The sequence below is a fragment of the Dromaius novaehollandiae genome, chromosome 9 (genome assembly GCF_036370855.1).
Source record: "Dromaius novaehollandiae isolate bDroNov1 chromosome 9, bDroNov1.hap1, whole genome shotgun sequence".
Classification (NCBI taxonomy): domain Eukaryota; kingdom Metazoa; phylum Chordata; class Aves; order Casuariiformes; family Dromaiidae; genus Dromaius; species Dromaius novaehollandiae.
The window spans coordinates 12,171,509-12,188,567 of NC_088106.1; the positions used below are offsets into that span (position 1 = coordinate 12,171,509).

General features: G+C 39.0%; 1 protein-coding gene across 6 annotated transcripts; it reads left to right on the forward strand.

Annotated features, from left to right (window-relative positions):
• The first annotated feature begins 1,512 nt into the window (after positions 1-1,512).
• On the forward strand, positions 1,513-17,021 carry CAPN10 (calpain 10). Of its 6 annotated transcripts, XM_064516720.1 has the most exons (15): positions 1,513-1,660; positions 1,948-2,024; positions 2,112-2,314; positions 3,738-3,869; positions 4,129-4,325; positions 5,678-5,895; positions 6,367-6,508; positions 8,058-8,224; positions 8,793-9,076; positions 9,570-9,772; positions 11,876-11,928; positions 12,046-12,131; positions 13,486-13,685; positions 14,254-14,299; positions 16,137-17,021. In XM_064516720.1, the coding sequence occupies exons 3-15, from the start codon at positions 2,171-2,173 to the stop codon at positions 16,164-16,166; spliced, it is 1,902 nt and encodes a 633-aa protein (XP_064372790.1). In that variant the 5' UTR covers positions 1,513-1,660; positions 1,948-2,024; positions 2,112-2,170; the 3' UTR covers positions 16,167-17,021. The 6 variants fall into 6 exon arrangements, with proteins under 6 accessions (XP_064372790.1, XP_064372788.1, XP_064372787.1 ...); XM_064516718.1 differs by having other exon boundaries at positions 1,945-2,024; positions 11,876-12,131; XM_064516717.1 differs by having other exon boundaries at positions 11,876-12,131.
• The last annotated feature ends 38 nt before the right edge of the window (positions 17,022-17,059 follow it).

Below are 17,059 nucleotides of genomic sequence, written 5' to 3' on the forward strand. Positions count from 1 at the left end.
GAGAGGTCTTGTTTGTTGGTTAGATTTGCTGAATGCAGTGGTGTCTGTGAAATGGGCGTATGTAAGGAGCAGAGAGTGTGTTTCTGCATCAATCACGGTCATTGCACAGCTATTGGATCAGCTGTTAGTTACCTGCTAGTGTTTCCATTCTGTTAAGGCTGACGTTTGAGAGAGGAAATTGAGTCATTTCTTTCAGAAATGAATGCAGAAGACTACAGTGCGTTCTATAGATCTCTGTTCTTAAGAGAACATCTCTACACAAGGATCAGGTGATAGTCCTTTGGCCTGCTTCAATATGGCTTTGACCCACCTAAGAAAGCTCAGAACTAGTGGTGGGGTTAGTGAAGGGTGGTCTGGAGGGGGCCTCTTATTCCTGTATTTCTTTCCTTTGTCATTGTCTCCCTTTCTGTGGAAAACTCATATATATATGTGTGTATATATATATATATATATATATATATATATATATATATACACACACACACATACATATATATATAATTTTTATTTCATTAGACAGTGGTGTATCTGTCAAAGTATGGGAATCACCATATTTCCTTTTTCAGCTCAGCCCTTTGACTATTATTTTATGATAAACTATCTCAGGTATTATCTATGCCATTATCTTTAGAAATCACTTCAACAGTGAAGACCAAGAGTTTCTATATCTCTTGGCCCTGCTCTTATCCTGAAGAGTCATAGACATTTGTCTGCCTGGTTTTGTTTTCCTCTGAGACCAAGAGATGTTCAGGTGAATGTTAATCTTCTCCACCTGTGCTCCAGAGAATTTCCACTCTCTTCCAGGTTATCACTGAACATGAAATACCAGTGGGGCTGCTGGTGGCCCCTTCCCACCCCAGAACCTCGTAAACTCAGTGCCTTACACCAGCTCAGGAACAGCTCTAGTAGCAGAGAACCCTTTCCCATAATTCTAAATATTTTTGTAGGCTTGTTTGGGTAGGAGTTTCAGACTGAGGAACGCTTTCCTGTGTGGGTCTGGACCAGCTGCGTGAGCATGTGAAGGCAGGAGCTATGTGTAATGTGCCGGCTGGAGCTAAGCGAGGGGGCCTGGGGTGGTGGGCAGGGAAGACAGGTTATCGCCACGCAGTGAGGCCAGGCCCCGTGTCTGGGGCATCCTCCAGAGCAGCGCGTACTCTCCGCGCCGTCGCGAAGCTTGGTTTTGCTTTCCAGCTCCTGCCTCTTCCAAGCTGCCCTTTGTCTTGCTTCTGGAGAAAGGCTTCACCTCTGCGGCATAAACAGCGGGGCAGCGCGACCACAGCGCCGTCACTAGCTCCTGAATGCCACAAGGACCCGCGCGGGGCAATATGGCCCCCCTCAGCGCCGCGCTGCGCTCCGCACGGACGGGGGGTTGGGTGCTCTCGCCGCCCCTGGGCCTGCCCCAGCGGCCGCGCCCGCCGCGGGGCGTGCTGGGACTTGTCGTTTTCTTGGACCGCAGGGTGCGCTGGCGCCGCTCGGCTGGCTACTGCGGATTGGTCGCGAGGCGGCACGTGCTGGCGTGCCGCCTCTTCATTGGGCGGAGATCCAATCCGCTACCTGTGGGCTGGGCGAGAGGTGGCGCGGGGTGGGCAGAGGGTGTCCGGCGTTGCTGCGGTAACGGCCGGCCGGCCGACCCGGGCATGGCGGCGGGGCGTGCCCCGCGGTGAGGAGGGGGATGGGGGGGGCCGTGAGCGTGGAGAAGGGGGGCGGGGGAAGAGGAGTCCTTGTGGGGGAGACTGTGTGGGGAGGGGGCCTGGTGGAGGCGGTGGCGGTGGCGGGGGCGGGGGAGGGGAGGGGAGGGGAGGGTCCTGTGGGGACGGGGTCTGAGCGGGCTCCTGGGTGTCGTGGCGGAGTAGGTCACCTCTGGGGCCTGGGTGCGCCGGGCAGCGCCAAGGGAAGGTGCCCGGGAGCCGCTTTGTGACTCTCTGAGACCCTTTCCTTTTTTAGCAGAGCAGGGAATTTCAAGGGTACTCTCTGAGGCTGAAAGAAACCGGCAATGGCATGGTTCAAGGCACTACCTAGAAAAAGTGAGAGGCTTTCTATCTACAAATCTCTCCCTCTTGCTTATTTATTTCTCAGTTACAATTCCTCATTAATGCGCGTTTGTATTGTAGGTTGAAGCTTGGGAATACAAAGTCTTGGAAATAGCCAGCAGAAGTACTTGGGGTTGAAAATGCTGGGAGAGAAAAAGCAATTAATTGTGAAAAGAGACCTTTATACAGACCCCACATTTCCAGCTAGTGATACCTCTATATATTTTAATTATTGTACCCCACTTGCACAATTCAGAGGCGAGATCTCATGGTTGAGACCACAGGTGAGTTTTAAGCTACAAAAGCCTGAGATTTTAGCAGAACTGGACTTCAAGATAGTAGATGATAGCATCGAGTGATTGCTTTTGACTGTTTTTATTATTTTTAAATATAGAGATGATAAAAGCAGTGCATGTCAGCATTAGCAATGTAAGTTATGTTTTTTAAGTCTGTGTACTTGTTTGTAAGTTTGGTTTAAATTTTGATGTGGAACTTTTGAGTTCCATGGCATTAATAGCAATTCACATACTTTATCACAGATGTATTTCATTATGCAAATTATCTATGCACAAAGTTAAGAAACAGCATTATGTCATTCTCTACTATTTCCATTTATTGCATAACTGTCTTGAAAGCAGGTAGTTAGATTTTAAAGGTTGTCAGGTTTTTTTTTTTTGCCATTGCTGAGGAGTATTGTGCTTCAATATCAAGAAAGAAAGCTGTATGTTTCTGTTAAGTTTATTACCTGTAATACTGCTTTTAAACTGTTATTGCTGGGTTTGAGAGCAAGCCATGTGAGAGCTGAAAAGTTAAGAATGCATTTCTTCAGTATGTTCTTTGAAAGTGAAGTATTTATGATACTGCCTTAGATGTGTGAAAAAAAATAAGACTATAAAAATATAATGGAGAGAAAAAGTACGTTGTCCCTAGTTGTATTATTTTTCTCCCCTACATCCGCCGATGGTGGTAGAACAGTGATGGAACCACTGGCATACATGTGTTGATTGATGGAACAATAGGTAGCAGAACTACTGAAGAAAAATTAAGCTAATTTTTCTGGTCTCAGTTTGGATCTCATAATTGGATATTGTGAGCAAAATATTTTTTTCAAGCTTTTTTATTTGGCCAGATAGAATTAAAAAGCAAGCAATTTCACAGAGCTCAGCCTGCAACTTTCTGCTTTTCTGCCTTATACCTTGGTCACTCTTGGGGACTTACAGTTAATTCCATCTCTTGTAGTACTTACAGATGTGTGTTGTTCAGGAGTTTACATTTGAAATAATCTTTCACTGCCAAGTAATCTATTTTTATTTGTCCTAGAAAAGATTGTTCTCTTATGGGAATTTTGAACCTTTTTTTAGCTTGTGATATGCAGTGCTATGCTAATGGCCTCAATTCTGTCACTGTCTAATCTCTAACAAGGAGCTGATTAATTATGTCATCTTTTACTTACTTATTGGCCTCTCTGTGGAGGTTGTTCTTGATGGTGGCATCTGTGTACTAAAATCTCTGAGGGAACTAGACTTACCTCTCATAGAGCACTGGCAAAATAGCCACAAGGCAGTAATTTTCTTATTGCCTGCTTGGGCTGTGCCTAAAGAAGAAATGTTCTAGAGGTAAAAGCTCCCTTCATTTGTGAGGAGTCTCTAGAGCCTGCCCGTTCCCTGAAACACAGTCTTGCTTACACCCCCCTTTTTTTCATTTTAGGAAATTTGTTCTACTCCTCGGTTATTTTCAGACAAGCCACAGGACGTGCAAGTGAAACAAGGGATTTTGGGAGACTGTTGGTTCCTTTGTGCCTGTATAGCTTTGCAAAAGAGTAAATACCTACTAAATAAGGTACATAAAGTTTCTTGTTTTGCATCTCAGAAGTTTTCTTAATCTGATTTATGTTTGTATATTTTTCTTGAATCCATAACATCATTTGAACCTAAATTTCCTTATGCTCTGCCTTTACTGCTTCTGTTGTGATATTTTTCTTTCTATGCTTTATTCCAAACATTCATTACATTTTAAAGTGTTGATTTCCTTTATCAAAACAAACAAAAAAAAAATCAGTGTTTGTCTTGACTTTGGCTTGTGTCATCTTTTTCTCCAGGTAATCCCTCCAGGTCAGCCTAGCTGGACGGATGAGTCATATCAAGGCTGTTTCACTTGTCGAGTCTGGCAGTTTGGACAGTGGGTGGAAGTAACTGTTGATGATCGCTTGCCTTGCCTGGGTGGTAAACTCTGCTTTTCCCAATGTCAGACGGAAGATTTGTTTTGGCTTCCACTATTGGAAAAAGCCTATGCGAAGTATGTGAACACTGTTACTGGGGAAGTAAAGGGAGGTAGAATAGCTTACCTTACCTTCCCCTCACTTATTTTATCCAACTATTTTGGAGATACTTAGATTTGCATATAATTCAATATAAGTATTCAGTACAGTGGTTGCCAGTTTTTCCATGCTGGGGTATGTAGATGTCTCTCTTTAAACTAAATCTGCAGGATGTGTTTCTAAATGCCTAGAAGGTAAGATACTTTTACTGAGAGAATGAGGGTGAAAACTAAGAGCTGAAATTAATTATCAGTTTGTGGATTCAAATGATGGTTATTAAGTCACTATCCACTGGTCATCAAATTTATGAAAGTCGAAGATTTTACTAATGCAGTATTTGAAGGCAGCTGAAGGCTCAGTGAAAAGCAGTCAGTCGGCATGTAGATATTTTCACTGAGAGCAACAACATTATACCAGTTTATGCTAGTCAAGGCTCTAGTTGTGAGTGTTTCACTGCTGCTTTTGCTTACTTGGCTTGTGTTTTTAATTTTACAGGAGTTTATTATTTTAAAAACATATGTTAACATGTTTGACAATGTAGCCATTTGATGTTTTATGAAAGGTCTAGCAAAATGCAGATGTTAGTCCAGGCAGACAAAACAAGTTGAAGACAAAACACGCTGGTAAGATAGGCACCAAGTGTCAAAAAGGACTTGAGAGAATGTTCGTGGTTGCCAGCAGAGGGCAGAAAAAGACTTTAAATATGAAGTAATTTCTTTAACTGTAGATATGGTGAGCCTGAGCTGCAAAACAGGTATAGCATGTTAAAGCTTCTCTGTACTGTAAGTGCAAGAGGTAATATTCTTTATTTGCTTGTTTTCTGTAGAATCTTATCATTCTATCTTGGTGGTCTTTCTCTGATCTATTTTGCTCTGTTTTCCAGTCACTGCATCACATAGAATAGTCTTATGATTTACTTAAACTTTTGGAAGGAAACACAAGTTTGGCTGTTTGTGCAGAGTGAACAAAGAATACTTTAAGAAGAGGAAGAACTGTTACTTACTTATACAAAATACAATTATATCATGTAAGATGATGTTATAAGGTACAAGTGACTAGAGCTATAAGCAGTTTCTATATGGGAAGGAAGGAATTTTAATAAGCCCCCCCCCCCAATCAAGCAATTAAATGTCTGATGGCTTACATATTCTTTAGATGTTGTATGCTATAAATAAAATTGTATTTACTTTCTCTTGCCTGCTTGGGCATGAGGTAGGGTAGGAGGTATGAGGTAGTTGTGATTGCAGTATGGAGCAGAATTGAAAATATACAAGAACCACATTTATTTAGTTGTGCTACTCATAAAAACTTTTTTTTTTTTTTTTTAAAGACTGCATGGATCTTATGAACAATTATGGGCAGGACAGGTGGCAGATGCTTTAGTTGATTTGACTGGAGGTATTGCTGAAAGATGGACCCTGAAAAACCCTGGAAGAAACACAGAGAAAGAGAAGACTGGTATGGTTTTGGAGAAGACAGTGTTTAGGAGATTAATGAATCTGAAGGAACAGTGTGTAATAAGCTGCTCAGTCCTCAATTCCAGACAAGGTAATAGTAAAGTTCTAGACATTTGTAAGCTAAATTCTCAATTTAGCAGTATTCAGAGTGCAAGGCTGCCAACAGTTCTGTAGTGCTGATTCTGCTGCCATGTGAGCTTCATGGTGCAATTACATCTAACCCTATATAAATAAAGAATTAAGGATAATGTTCAGGTTGGGGTGGGCGTTATACAAGATGACTGGGAAGCTAATGTGGTCAATCTTCCAATTAAAACAATGAATTTTAGCACCAAGAATTTGTGAACAAAGTTTGAAGTCAAGTCAGTTAATGTATTTTAAAATTCTAAAGTATTCTATTTCTGTGTGGTCACAAATAAAATGAGCTGTTTTTATACTGATTTAATCACTTTCTTTAGCTCAAAATTGCTTTCTTTTGCAAGACAGTTTAACATCTTTCATTGGAAAATATTGAGTAGATTCTTTTGTTTGTCTTCTAATGCTGTGTTATTTTTCTATTCAGGTGCAAGTGAACTAGGAGAATTTCATGCCTTTATTGTGATAGACATGTTGAATCTTTCTAAAGTGTCAGGCAAGGAAATCTTCCTACTACGGATACGAAACCCTTGGGGGAGGCGGTGCTGGAAGGGTCCCTGGTGTGAGGGGTGAGTAGGTTTATTTTTCTTTGGAAAGTCATTTGTGAAAGAGTTCTGAAGCACAAAGCATATCTATGTATTGCAAAGATGATTATTGCTAATACACTGTAGTGGAAGGGAGAGACTTCAGTTTGTATGTAATCTTTTTGAGAATTCAATAACTCATACAACTCTTTGGTTGTAAGACTAAGCATTTTGATGCATTAGTTCTGGTAATCTAAATTTTTTTAATATTGAATAGCTTTTGTTTACCAAAGCATCATACTTTTTTTTAAGAGGTTAACTTACAGGTTTAATATGTTAGTTTTATTTTCTTCAGTCTCCCATTTCTGTTGGACAATTCTTGTCTTTTTTGCTCTGCAGTTGGTGTAAGAATCTTTGCTCAAAAGATGTCTGTGACTTCTAGTCACTCAGCCTTGCTCAGATCTTTTAATTTGATCTTGTCTCAAAGTTGCCAAAGATAAGGAAGAGTGTATGTATGAAACACAAAATGTAGCAGAAGGAAGAATACTTGTGTGTTCTCAAGCTATTGCTGCAGATTAATATGAGTAGAAGAAGCTAGGATTAGTGCAGAGTACACGTAAAGAAGAGATGTTTTAAAGGAAGTGCGGAACTGTTTTTAGTGGTCAAATAGCTTGCAATAACAAGAATGAAAGGGCAGGCCCTACTGGTTTATTTAAAAAGTGTTAAGATGTTTAGACTGTATAAAAGAACATGCAGTTCCTGACCCAAGGACCTTTAAAATATAGTAATGTGATCACAGTAATAATCAGTTTAGAGAATTAGTTTTTTGGTGACTTTAAAAGATAATTTAATCATGTTAACTGAGACTTAATGTATTTTGGTTAATGTATGAGACTTAATGTATTTTGAGCTTTCTTATACATTAAGTCTCTTGTACTAGTTTGATTGCCAAACATAACTTGCCAAACAGTTGAGAGGATTGCATTTTGTTGAGCAGCCTTAGAGCCCAGTCTTAGTCAAATGCAGAACTTCACTTCGTTGTTAGTGAAGCAAATAAAAATGTTGAAAGTACTAGCTCTTAGTGGGCTCTAAATAATTAGTTGTTTAAATTCTTGGTTTATCATGGCTTAGCTAGCAGATTTATAGGGATAACCTTCTGCTTGTTTCATACAAACAGTGTTTTTTGTTCGCTGTACAGCATTAAAAGTCTTTCAGAACAGTCACTGTGCAGTTTGGTTCACTTCTTTCCTCATGTAACAACTGTTACAAATCGCTATTTTGACTCATGCACTTTGGATACTGTACTGTCCATTGTAAGCAAAGTAGCTACTTCAGCTGAAAGTATGCTACTCTATTCCATCTTGTGCTGGATTGATTTGTTTCTGAGTTTTCTTTCAGATACTGTGATTCATACTTTCTGTTGTCCATCTCCCTCACTAGCAGTGTGTATACAGGAAATATTGTATGCCAGTATTTGACAGTAAAATGAAGAAACCTGTTTTTATTGTCCTGCTCCACAGAATATTTGATACAAGACTATTATGGAACTTTATGGGCAAAGAATTAACTTTGACTTCTGTCTTGCTGTGTGCAGTGGTCAAGGATGGAGCCAACTGGATCCTGTAGCTGCCTCAGAACTGCTCTCTCAGATCCAAGAGGGAGAATTCTGGGTTGATGAAGAAGAATTTTTTAGGGAATTTGATGAAATTACCATGGGCTTTCCAATCAATGAGGAAGGACAACTTCAGAGCCTCTATACGGGTATGATATATGAAAAGATCTTTCTTGTACAGATAATTTTGTTTCAATGGGAAAGACTGATTTGAATTGCAAATGCTGTAACCAGACCATAATTTATCTTTCCCACTCTCTCTCTCTCTGTTCCTGACCTGTAGGCCTTTCTTGTCTTTGCTGCTGGAGGAAAAGAGGGACAAGGAATTGCAGATCTTCAGAGGAGTCTTTAATTTTTCTCTGAGATCTAGTTACTTGTTAGTGTGAGAGATTAGTGTTCTCTATCTAGAAGGCTGCTATTTTGGAAAGCCTTGTGTGTTTTTTGGGTTTTTTTTTCTTTGTTTTGAGATGAAAGATAAACTTCAGATTTCTAAAAACAGCTCGCTTGTTACCTCTAAAAATCTTGTCCTCAATCTGCCATTAGCAGTTATGACAGCCATACCTCTCAAATCTTGGTTGTGAATATCTGTTTGGAGAAAGTGTCAAGGTTATCACAGCATTTCTTCCTGGGCTGGGGAATCTCTACAAAAAACCTGTTATATAAAATTAAATCATCTCCAGTGGCTGAAGTCTGCACCATGTTTTTGTTTTTTGTTAGAGAAAGTTCTATTTCACTCTCAGAATCTTTTTGGATCCTGGGTGAGAGGCCAGTCTGCAGGTGGTTGCCGTAACAACAGCAGCTTCCCTACCAATCCTAAATTCTGGCTGAGAGTCTGTGAGAAGAGTGAGGTGTGCATTGCTCTGCTGCAGAAACACAGGAAATACAGTCCTGACTGGGCTGGAAGAATTCAAAATCTGACTCACTTAGCAGAGGAAAATCTATCTTTGGCTGAAGGCATACAAAGGAAGAATTATCAGGCTGTGGGACTGCATGTCTGGAAGGTAATTTGAAAGTGACATTTTTGTTTTTGCAAATGGAAGTTTTAAAACGTTACTGAAATATTGACTAAATCCTTCCTTTTGTATGACAGTAATATGATTCAACTGTTCAGATGTTTTACCTCTCTGATTTATGTTAGAAGGATCCTGTTTATCTCATAAAGCAGATACTGTCTGTACAACCTATTAGTGGACTAATACTTTGTTCTCATCTTTGAGTGCCAAGTAGCAGAACTTTTGGGACTGTTCCAAATTAGCGCATGACATTTCAGGCTAATTTTTCAATGATGTTTCGTAAATTTCCTTCTCCCGAATGTTAACTTTTTCTGTTGCCTCTGATGTTCAGCTTGTTTGCTGATACTCTTTTCCCTACTTGTTCCTTCTTTTATAAGTATGCATGTTTAAAAATGGTTTAAACAATATTTGATCATGTTCAATTTTATACAAGCTCATAATTTTTCCTAAAACACCATGCATCATTATGCATCTATTCTAGGTGGAGAAGAAGCGATTTAACCTTCCAAAGACCCTCTCTGCTCCTCCAGTTGTAGGTACCGTCTGCCATTCCTATGACAGAGAAGTACATGTATGCTGTGACCTTTCCCCTGGGTATTACCTTGTTGTTCCCAGCACTTTTCTGAAGGATGAAGTAGGGCATTTCTTGCTTCGTGTATTTTCAACAGGAAGGATCTCTCTCAGGTAGGTTTTAAAAGAAATAGTGCCATAATTCATATATGTGTTCATGCCAAGAATTTCATGAAATTTTCTATGTGTAAGTGTTCAGAATGGTTTGAAAGTTGTGCAGAGTACTAAATAACAGCGTTGTTTTGTCTTTGAATTCAGGTAAGTAGTCACTATCTCCTTGTTTTTTGCATGAAGCTGCTATTACACTTTGTTAAACACCTCGGAGTACTTCAGGGAGCTGGAAGTAGTCAGATGAGTTGCATCTTGATTCTAGCAATTGTAGCCTAGTATTTTGAGGAAGTGCCTATTTCCTAAAGGAGCTGAGTACTTTTCTGTAGAGCATCTCTCTCCATATGTGGAAGGTCTTTCTTAATGTATGGAAAAATTAAGATGTACCACAGGAGTTAAAAGCTGCTGTTATTACAATCGGTGACAGAAAAGGAGAGCAGTAAGTGTATTATCATGTATGCTGGAAAAAATCTCGGCACACATGCTAACAAAAAAGTGCCTAATACATAACATTGTTGACAGTGAGCAGTACAGCTTCAAATGCCAATGGAACATCAGCAGTGGACATAGAGGAGATAATATTCTCAGCTCATCTTTGCAGGAGAGGTGTGGAAAATAGCACAGACCTTTATGCTGTCTTCTTTAGTTGAATGAAGAATTGGATTTTGAATTAAAGCATTGAACACTGACCGTACAGCTGAACTTCCTAATTGTGAATGCCTGAAGAAGTTTACCAGCATTATGATAAAATGCTTGGAAGGATCACTGCATATTGTGTCCTGTCCAGTCTTTCCTCAGGCTTTTATAATGGACTCAGAACAGTCTTTCTGTATACCAATGTTTGCTGATCCAACAGGAGACATGAGCAATGTCAACCAAATTCTTCTGATTTATTCTGATTTTTTTGACTGTAGCAGCCTACAGAGCTATTTCAACACTTAAGTCAGTTATTCATGACCAATTATATGTTGTTGACCATAGCCTTGAACTAAATGCTTAAGAAGATATAGTGATGACTATTTGTGTGGAATTAGCAAAGTTGTACCTTCTTCCAATAAAACTGAAAAAATCTGAGGTTATCTAGGAGCTTGCACCAGGTAAGCCATATACAGAAGCAAAATGTACTGTTGGCAGCAAGGTTAAAAGATGTTACACTTTCATCAATACACTATCAAATCATACCTCCTTGACAGGGGCTGGGAAATCGTGCTACAAAGCCAGAACATGCATTAATCATTTACTCTGCAGGATTTCGAATCAAGATTTAGACCACATAAAGGTCTGCAAAACTATGATGCTAATTTTGCTGAATGGGTGCAGGACGTGGAGTTTCTGTCATCAATATGTAGTTTCTGGACAAATTGCATCTGTATAGTGTGTAGCACTTTAGGTGATGGGATAAAATTTGCAGTGATGGTGTTAAGTATAGCGGTCTTCCCGAGACTAAAACAGAGATGCCAGCATTGACATGTGTCTAGAATGGACAACCTTAGAACATCAGAACAGCTGTTAACAAGTTCTCAATAAATGTTTCTCTGGAAAATTGGAAATAAGAACAGATTAAATGTTTGAAGTTATGCTCAAGTGTGGTTTCAAACACTGCAGAACTGATACTAAGTAGTTTCTATGGTTGTGAGAAGCAGCGCTGGGCTAAGAGCAAATAATGTTACAAACAGTGATGAAGTCAGCAGGCAAAATGGTGGTCTCCCCTGAGTAAAGATGTAGTGGGTATAAAAAAAGAATAGTTTGTGCTTTAGATTTACTGATGTGCTCGTGTGTACTCAAGACGCTATCAGTTGTGTTGCTTTCAACTATGAAGAACAGCACAAGAGTGCTGAGGAAAATGTGTAAATTGCATTATTGCATGATTGTACAAAAATCTATGTGGCTTTAGGGCAGAGTTTGGGTATGCTATGTTTTCTTTTGGAGTTCTGTGAAATGTCTAAGGGCTCAGAGTTACAGTTCTTTTGTGGGAATTGGAAGTTCAGTCTATTCATGTAAGCTTATGCAGTACTAATTTGTTTTCTGTGAGCTGGGTGCCTAGATTTGTGGATTGAAGTTGCACGCATTTTGTACATTTAGTTCGTTTTTCTCTTTTACATTTGATAGTGAGATAAAACCACCACCCACTGATGCTGCCTTCTGTGAAGAATTCCCAGCAGGTGAATGGGAGACAGTGCAGCTGCAGGGATGCTGGAAAAATGGTCAAAGTGCTGGAGGTAGCAGGAACTTCCCTTCCTTCCATATCAATCCCTGCTTTCCCCTCTCCATTCCTGCAGGACCAGGAAAAAGCAGTGTGAAAGTTACCCTCCGTCAGCACTGTCAAGATAGCAAGTGTCGTCCAATAGGTTTCCATATTTTCCAGGTAAGGCTTCTGGTCAGTTTGATTGCTCATTTGTCAAGTATAAAGGTAAGCCTGTCAGTTAGTTCGTTGCCTCTTGCCCTGGGCAAGAGAAATGCAGCTTCTAGGAAAAATGCAGGCTGACTATGTGAAGTAATGCATGTGAAAATGACTACCTACAGGTTGGAACCAGATATCTGGTTCTGTTGAATCCTTCCAAAATCCTAAATTAGTTTAGAAACAATGAACTCTTGGAGATGGCTTTAGGATTAATGCTATAATTAGTTAATCTTGAACAAGACTATGCAGACAATTTTAAAAAAATTTTGTTTTGTTTTTTCAATTTTTGCACAGATGCAAAGTATTCTCAGTGTCTTACTGACTGAGGACCAAATATTTTGGTAACTCTTTATAAAAAACTTATTCTCTAACAACTGTTTGCTTGTCTATTGGCAAGTGGTGTCTACAGACAAGATCAGAATTCAAAAGGACTTTGGTAGGTTGAAGAGATGATCTGAAGCAAAACTAGATACGATCTAGTATGGACAAGTGCAGGTTGTGCATGTGTGTGCAACTCCGTAAATATAGGCTGGGAAATGTCAGGTTAGTTGGCTGTTTTGACGGGAAAAATCTATAGGCTATAGTGGAGCATGACCTCAGAATGAGTCGATGATATGAGGCTTGGTAAGAAATCAACGAAGATAAAGAAGAAACTTGTATTTAAAACAAGTGATTTTCTTTCTCTTTTTTTCTTTTTTCTTTTTGTTTTACACAGCACAGGTCTGAATTCAGCTAGCTTTATTTTCAGAAAACGTGTTTCAAAAAAGATGTTGCCCAAGCAGAGAGACTGCAGTTGAGCAAGAATGATCATATGTCTAGAATATTATATATGTGAAGAAAGATTGAAAGAATGGCATTTTTTTATAGGAGACTGAAGAGAAGTATAATAAAAGTTTTTACTACAGGAAATGCAACTGGAAAGAGGAAGGGCATAGTTTGTTTACCTGACACATGAGGGGAAGATAAGGGCATTAGGGTGCAGCAAGGAAGAGTGAGGTTAGACTTTCGAAGAAAGTTTTAGAGCTGTATGGGCAGTGTGTTGTATAAACTGTATGCAAGCGTGTTAGGAATGATCTAGCTTTATTTACTACTGTTAGGAATGATCTAGCTTTATTTACTACTGCCTTATGACAGGGAGTGTGAGCTAGAAGATTTCTTGAAGGTGTGTCCCCGTCCCCCCCCCCCCCCCCCCCTGTTTTCTATAGTTGTATATGCAAGGGTGAGCATTTGGAATGGCATGAATGGGGAACATAACACTTTAAACTTGTGAGATCTGAAATATTTGAAAAGATGTGCATGTGTGTGTTCTTTTCTGCAGGTACCTAACAGCAATTGGAAACCACATATTTCCTCTTTCATACACTTGGAGCCACTGGTTAGCTGTGTACCTCACTGCTATTCACAGGAAGTAAGCCAACTTTGCAGACTTCCTGCAGGAAGTTACGTAATTATACCTTCTACGTACTCGCCAAATACGGAAGGCAATTTTACAGTAATCATAGCAACCAAGATAGACAGGTAAAAATATGTTGCCTTCTGTTTGCATTTATACTATTTTTAAGTGCTTCTATTGCAGAATGCGTGGGTACAGTAACTGTAGTAATGTATTCTCACTTTTTATAAAAACACTTTTTAGTCTCTGTATTGCTGTTTCATTCACAAGCACCACTTACAGCTTTGACTGTGTTGGAAGAATGACTGAAAAAGGAAGTATTTGTTAATCTTGCATCAGTTGCTGAGTAACAGGTGCCTAGTGCTGGAGAAGATGGCACTGAAGCAGCAGACTATCAGCTATATCCAGATATTAGGTTATATGTCAAAATTATATTATGTTTTTTAATAAACAGGGTTGTGTTTGAGAAACTGTAACAAGTTGCAAGCCTTATTCCGGGTAGTTCCTCCTGATGTGAATGATAATAGGTCCGAATCAGAATTAGTAGGTTCCCTAACCTTCCCTGTAGGTAAGGTTGTGGAGCAAAGCCTAGGTTTACATTCCGCTGTTTTTGAAGTGGGATAAAGTGATTGATGTTTGTAAAAATCTCCTAGTACTTTGAGTAGAAATAAGTGTGTTTTTGGATTTTGACAGGAAACGCATTCAGAGCCGGGAGACACTTGGACAAGTATTGCAAGAAGTGAGTGATACACTTTCATTTGTTCAGTTGCTCTAAAGGTGATGCAGAGGCATCATCAAGGCTTACATACTAGCTAATATTGAGCGTCATGCACTAGCAAACAGGACTTTAAATGTTTTCACTTACTTGCTGCACACTGGTAATCAGTCAAGCAGTTAATCTTTGTTTTTCTTGGTTTCTCAAGCAGCAAAATAGCAGTTGTTAGCAATGAGCAGACTTTGTCTTCTCACACTACTCAGATATGTGGAAGCTTCTCTTTCACTATTTTCTAAAGTTGTCATTTTCTCCTTTGAGTCCTTCCTCAGCACCTACCCCTGCTGTAATGTCTGTGAGAAATTGAATAATTAGTTATGAGTACATGGTAGTACTTGAATTTTGCATTTGCTTTCAAAAGAATAAACACTCTATGTGTTTGGATATAATTTGATGTATTCATTCTTCTTTGTGACACCATAAATCTGCTTTGCTTTAGTTATATGTTGTGTTCTTCCTCCATCTGGTTGACTGATATTGATTGGGGCTTCTAGGTGTTGGTATTTAGAAATTCCAATGATACTAAAACATTGTAAAGGCTCTAAAAAAACCACAGCAAAAATAAAAGAAAAGGGAAGGGGCAGGCCAAAGACTAGTTTGCACTGTACTGGAATCTCATATTTTATTTACTTTTCCTCACAAGCCTGCACACAAAGTATCCTGTAATTGTAATCCTCGTTGTTGCGTGAACTGTTTTGATAAAGTTAACATAACCTATTTAACATTTCGATGATTGTATTTTGCTCTTTTGGATGTGCATGTAACCTTAAAGGGTTGAATGCAAGTGCTGACTTGTTAACATTCATGGTATTTTTACTTGGTGGAAAGGAGAGCTTCGAGTACGTTATTTTAACAGCTGTTTAAAGGTATCTGATTTGGTTAGTGGATCAAAGCATGGTCTTGAAAATACTCTGCTTATGTGAGGTCAGAACCATCTAGGTACTTGGTCTTTTCTCCCTGAGGCTTTGACTAAAACAAAACAAAATCTTAGGAAAAACTCTCCTTGCTCAAGATTAGAATTGGCTTACTAATTTTCCTGTTCTAGGTCAAGTTGACCAGTGATTACATTTTGTTCTTAAAAACACACAAACAGTATGGATTTTGTGTGCTTCATGGAAACTGGCAAAGACTGTATGTACTTTTCTCATGGTGCCTGTTGTTTTAGTGTTTAGAAGCTAAAGTATGTAATGTAATCCTTGATTACCGTTGTTTTGGAAACAAAACGTTGCAAGGCTATTATTACAGAAGGAAGGATATATGCAAAGATATTTTCTTATATCGGTCCATAAAAGTGGTTGGACTTGGGAAAATGGTGCTTCCTGAATTGTTCGTTCCCTTGATTTCAGCATTCTTCAGGACTTGGAGAATTTGGAAATGGTAGTTGTCCTCATCAGTGACGGATCTTGTTGATCCCTGAATCTAATCTCCAACGAGATAAGGCTTTTCTAAAGACTGGATTTTAAATCATTTGATGCTTTCAGAGGTTTAACCTCTGAAGGGTTTAGGCAGTCTGCCTTACTGAGAAGATGGGCTATTAATGTGCATCAGAGCAGAGCTGGATGTCAGTGGATTTTTCTATAAGTTTGTCTATATGAATTCTAACTACTGAAGTGATGGGATTTATGAGGTATTTTTTAAGCTGTTTCACAGGAAGAGCTTGCATGATGTTATTTGGCCTTAATTTCTAAGTCTTTCTTTTCTCTGCTTTACTTCTTTATGAAATTCTCTTTTTTTTCTTGACATCTGAAAAAAGTTAGCTTGTGTAATAGCTTTTTTTTTTTCTGCCTTGTTGATTTTCTTGTAGGTCTCCTTTACAACTGTGATGAAAAGGTAATCTGGAATTCTCACACTGTCATTTTGGGAAACATTGGAAAACCGAGGAACGCCTCACCTCTTGCTGTTTCCAGTTTTAAATGGAGTGACAAGAAGATCATCTTAACCCAGTTTTTCACTGGTAATAACTGTCAGGCCTACAGTGACTTCTCTGTAAAAAGTACCTCCATAATCATAAGCACTCTGATTATTTTTTAGAACCAGCATTGTACAGCAGGTCTTCATAAGGTACCTCAGTTCTTCACAAATGCAGGTGGAGAATATGTGCATGTTTTAATCTAAGCTACAATTTTAGAAGAAAAACGTAAAAATGTATGTGCATAATGAAATAATACTTGGGAAAAAATACTTGAGCTTACAGAGTAACTTCAGGAGATCGAAGTGGGAACATAGAGGAAAGAAACTGGAGTTTTTTTTTCTGTAGGACATACCTCAAGAATCATCACAATACACTGGAGTAGAGAAAGTTCAAGTTGGTATCCTATACTGCCAGTCATGCTGCTGAGCACTTTATCGTGGGCCCTTTGCTAATCATGCAACTGCTAGGTTGAGAAGGAATATTTTTCGTGAGTTTTTCTTTAATGAGCCACCACACAGGAAAAATACAAGACTTGAAAACTTTTGTTTATGAGCTATCAAGTGGGACTGCTTTTATAAATCTCTAAGAATGGTGTTTTATGCAAGATTTGCCCTTACTGTAAGAAGAACCAAGGTTAAGGGATTTTTTTCTTTATTACTGTTGGGAAGTATTTCTTACTCAAGGAGGGTTTTTTAGATGTTATATTTTCCTCAATAAAAATGGAGTAATGTTATGAACTTTTAAAATGTCTTTTATTAAAAAGGTGAAAACTGCCAATGATGTCTTTGTTTTGTAATAGTAAACTTTGCAATGTG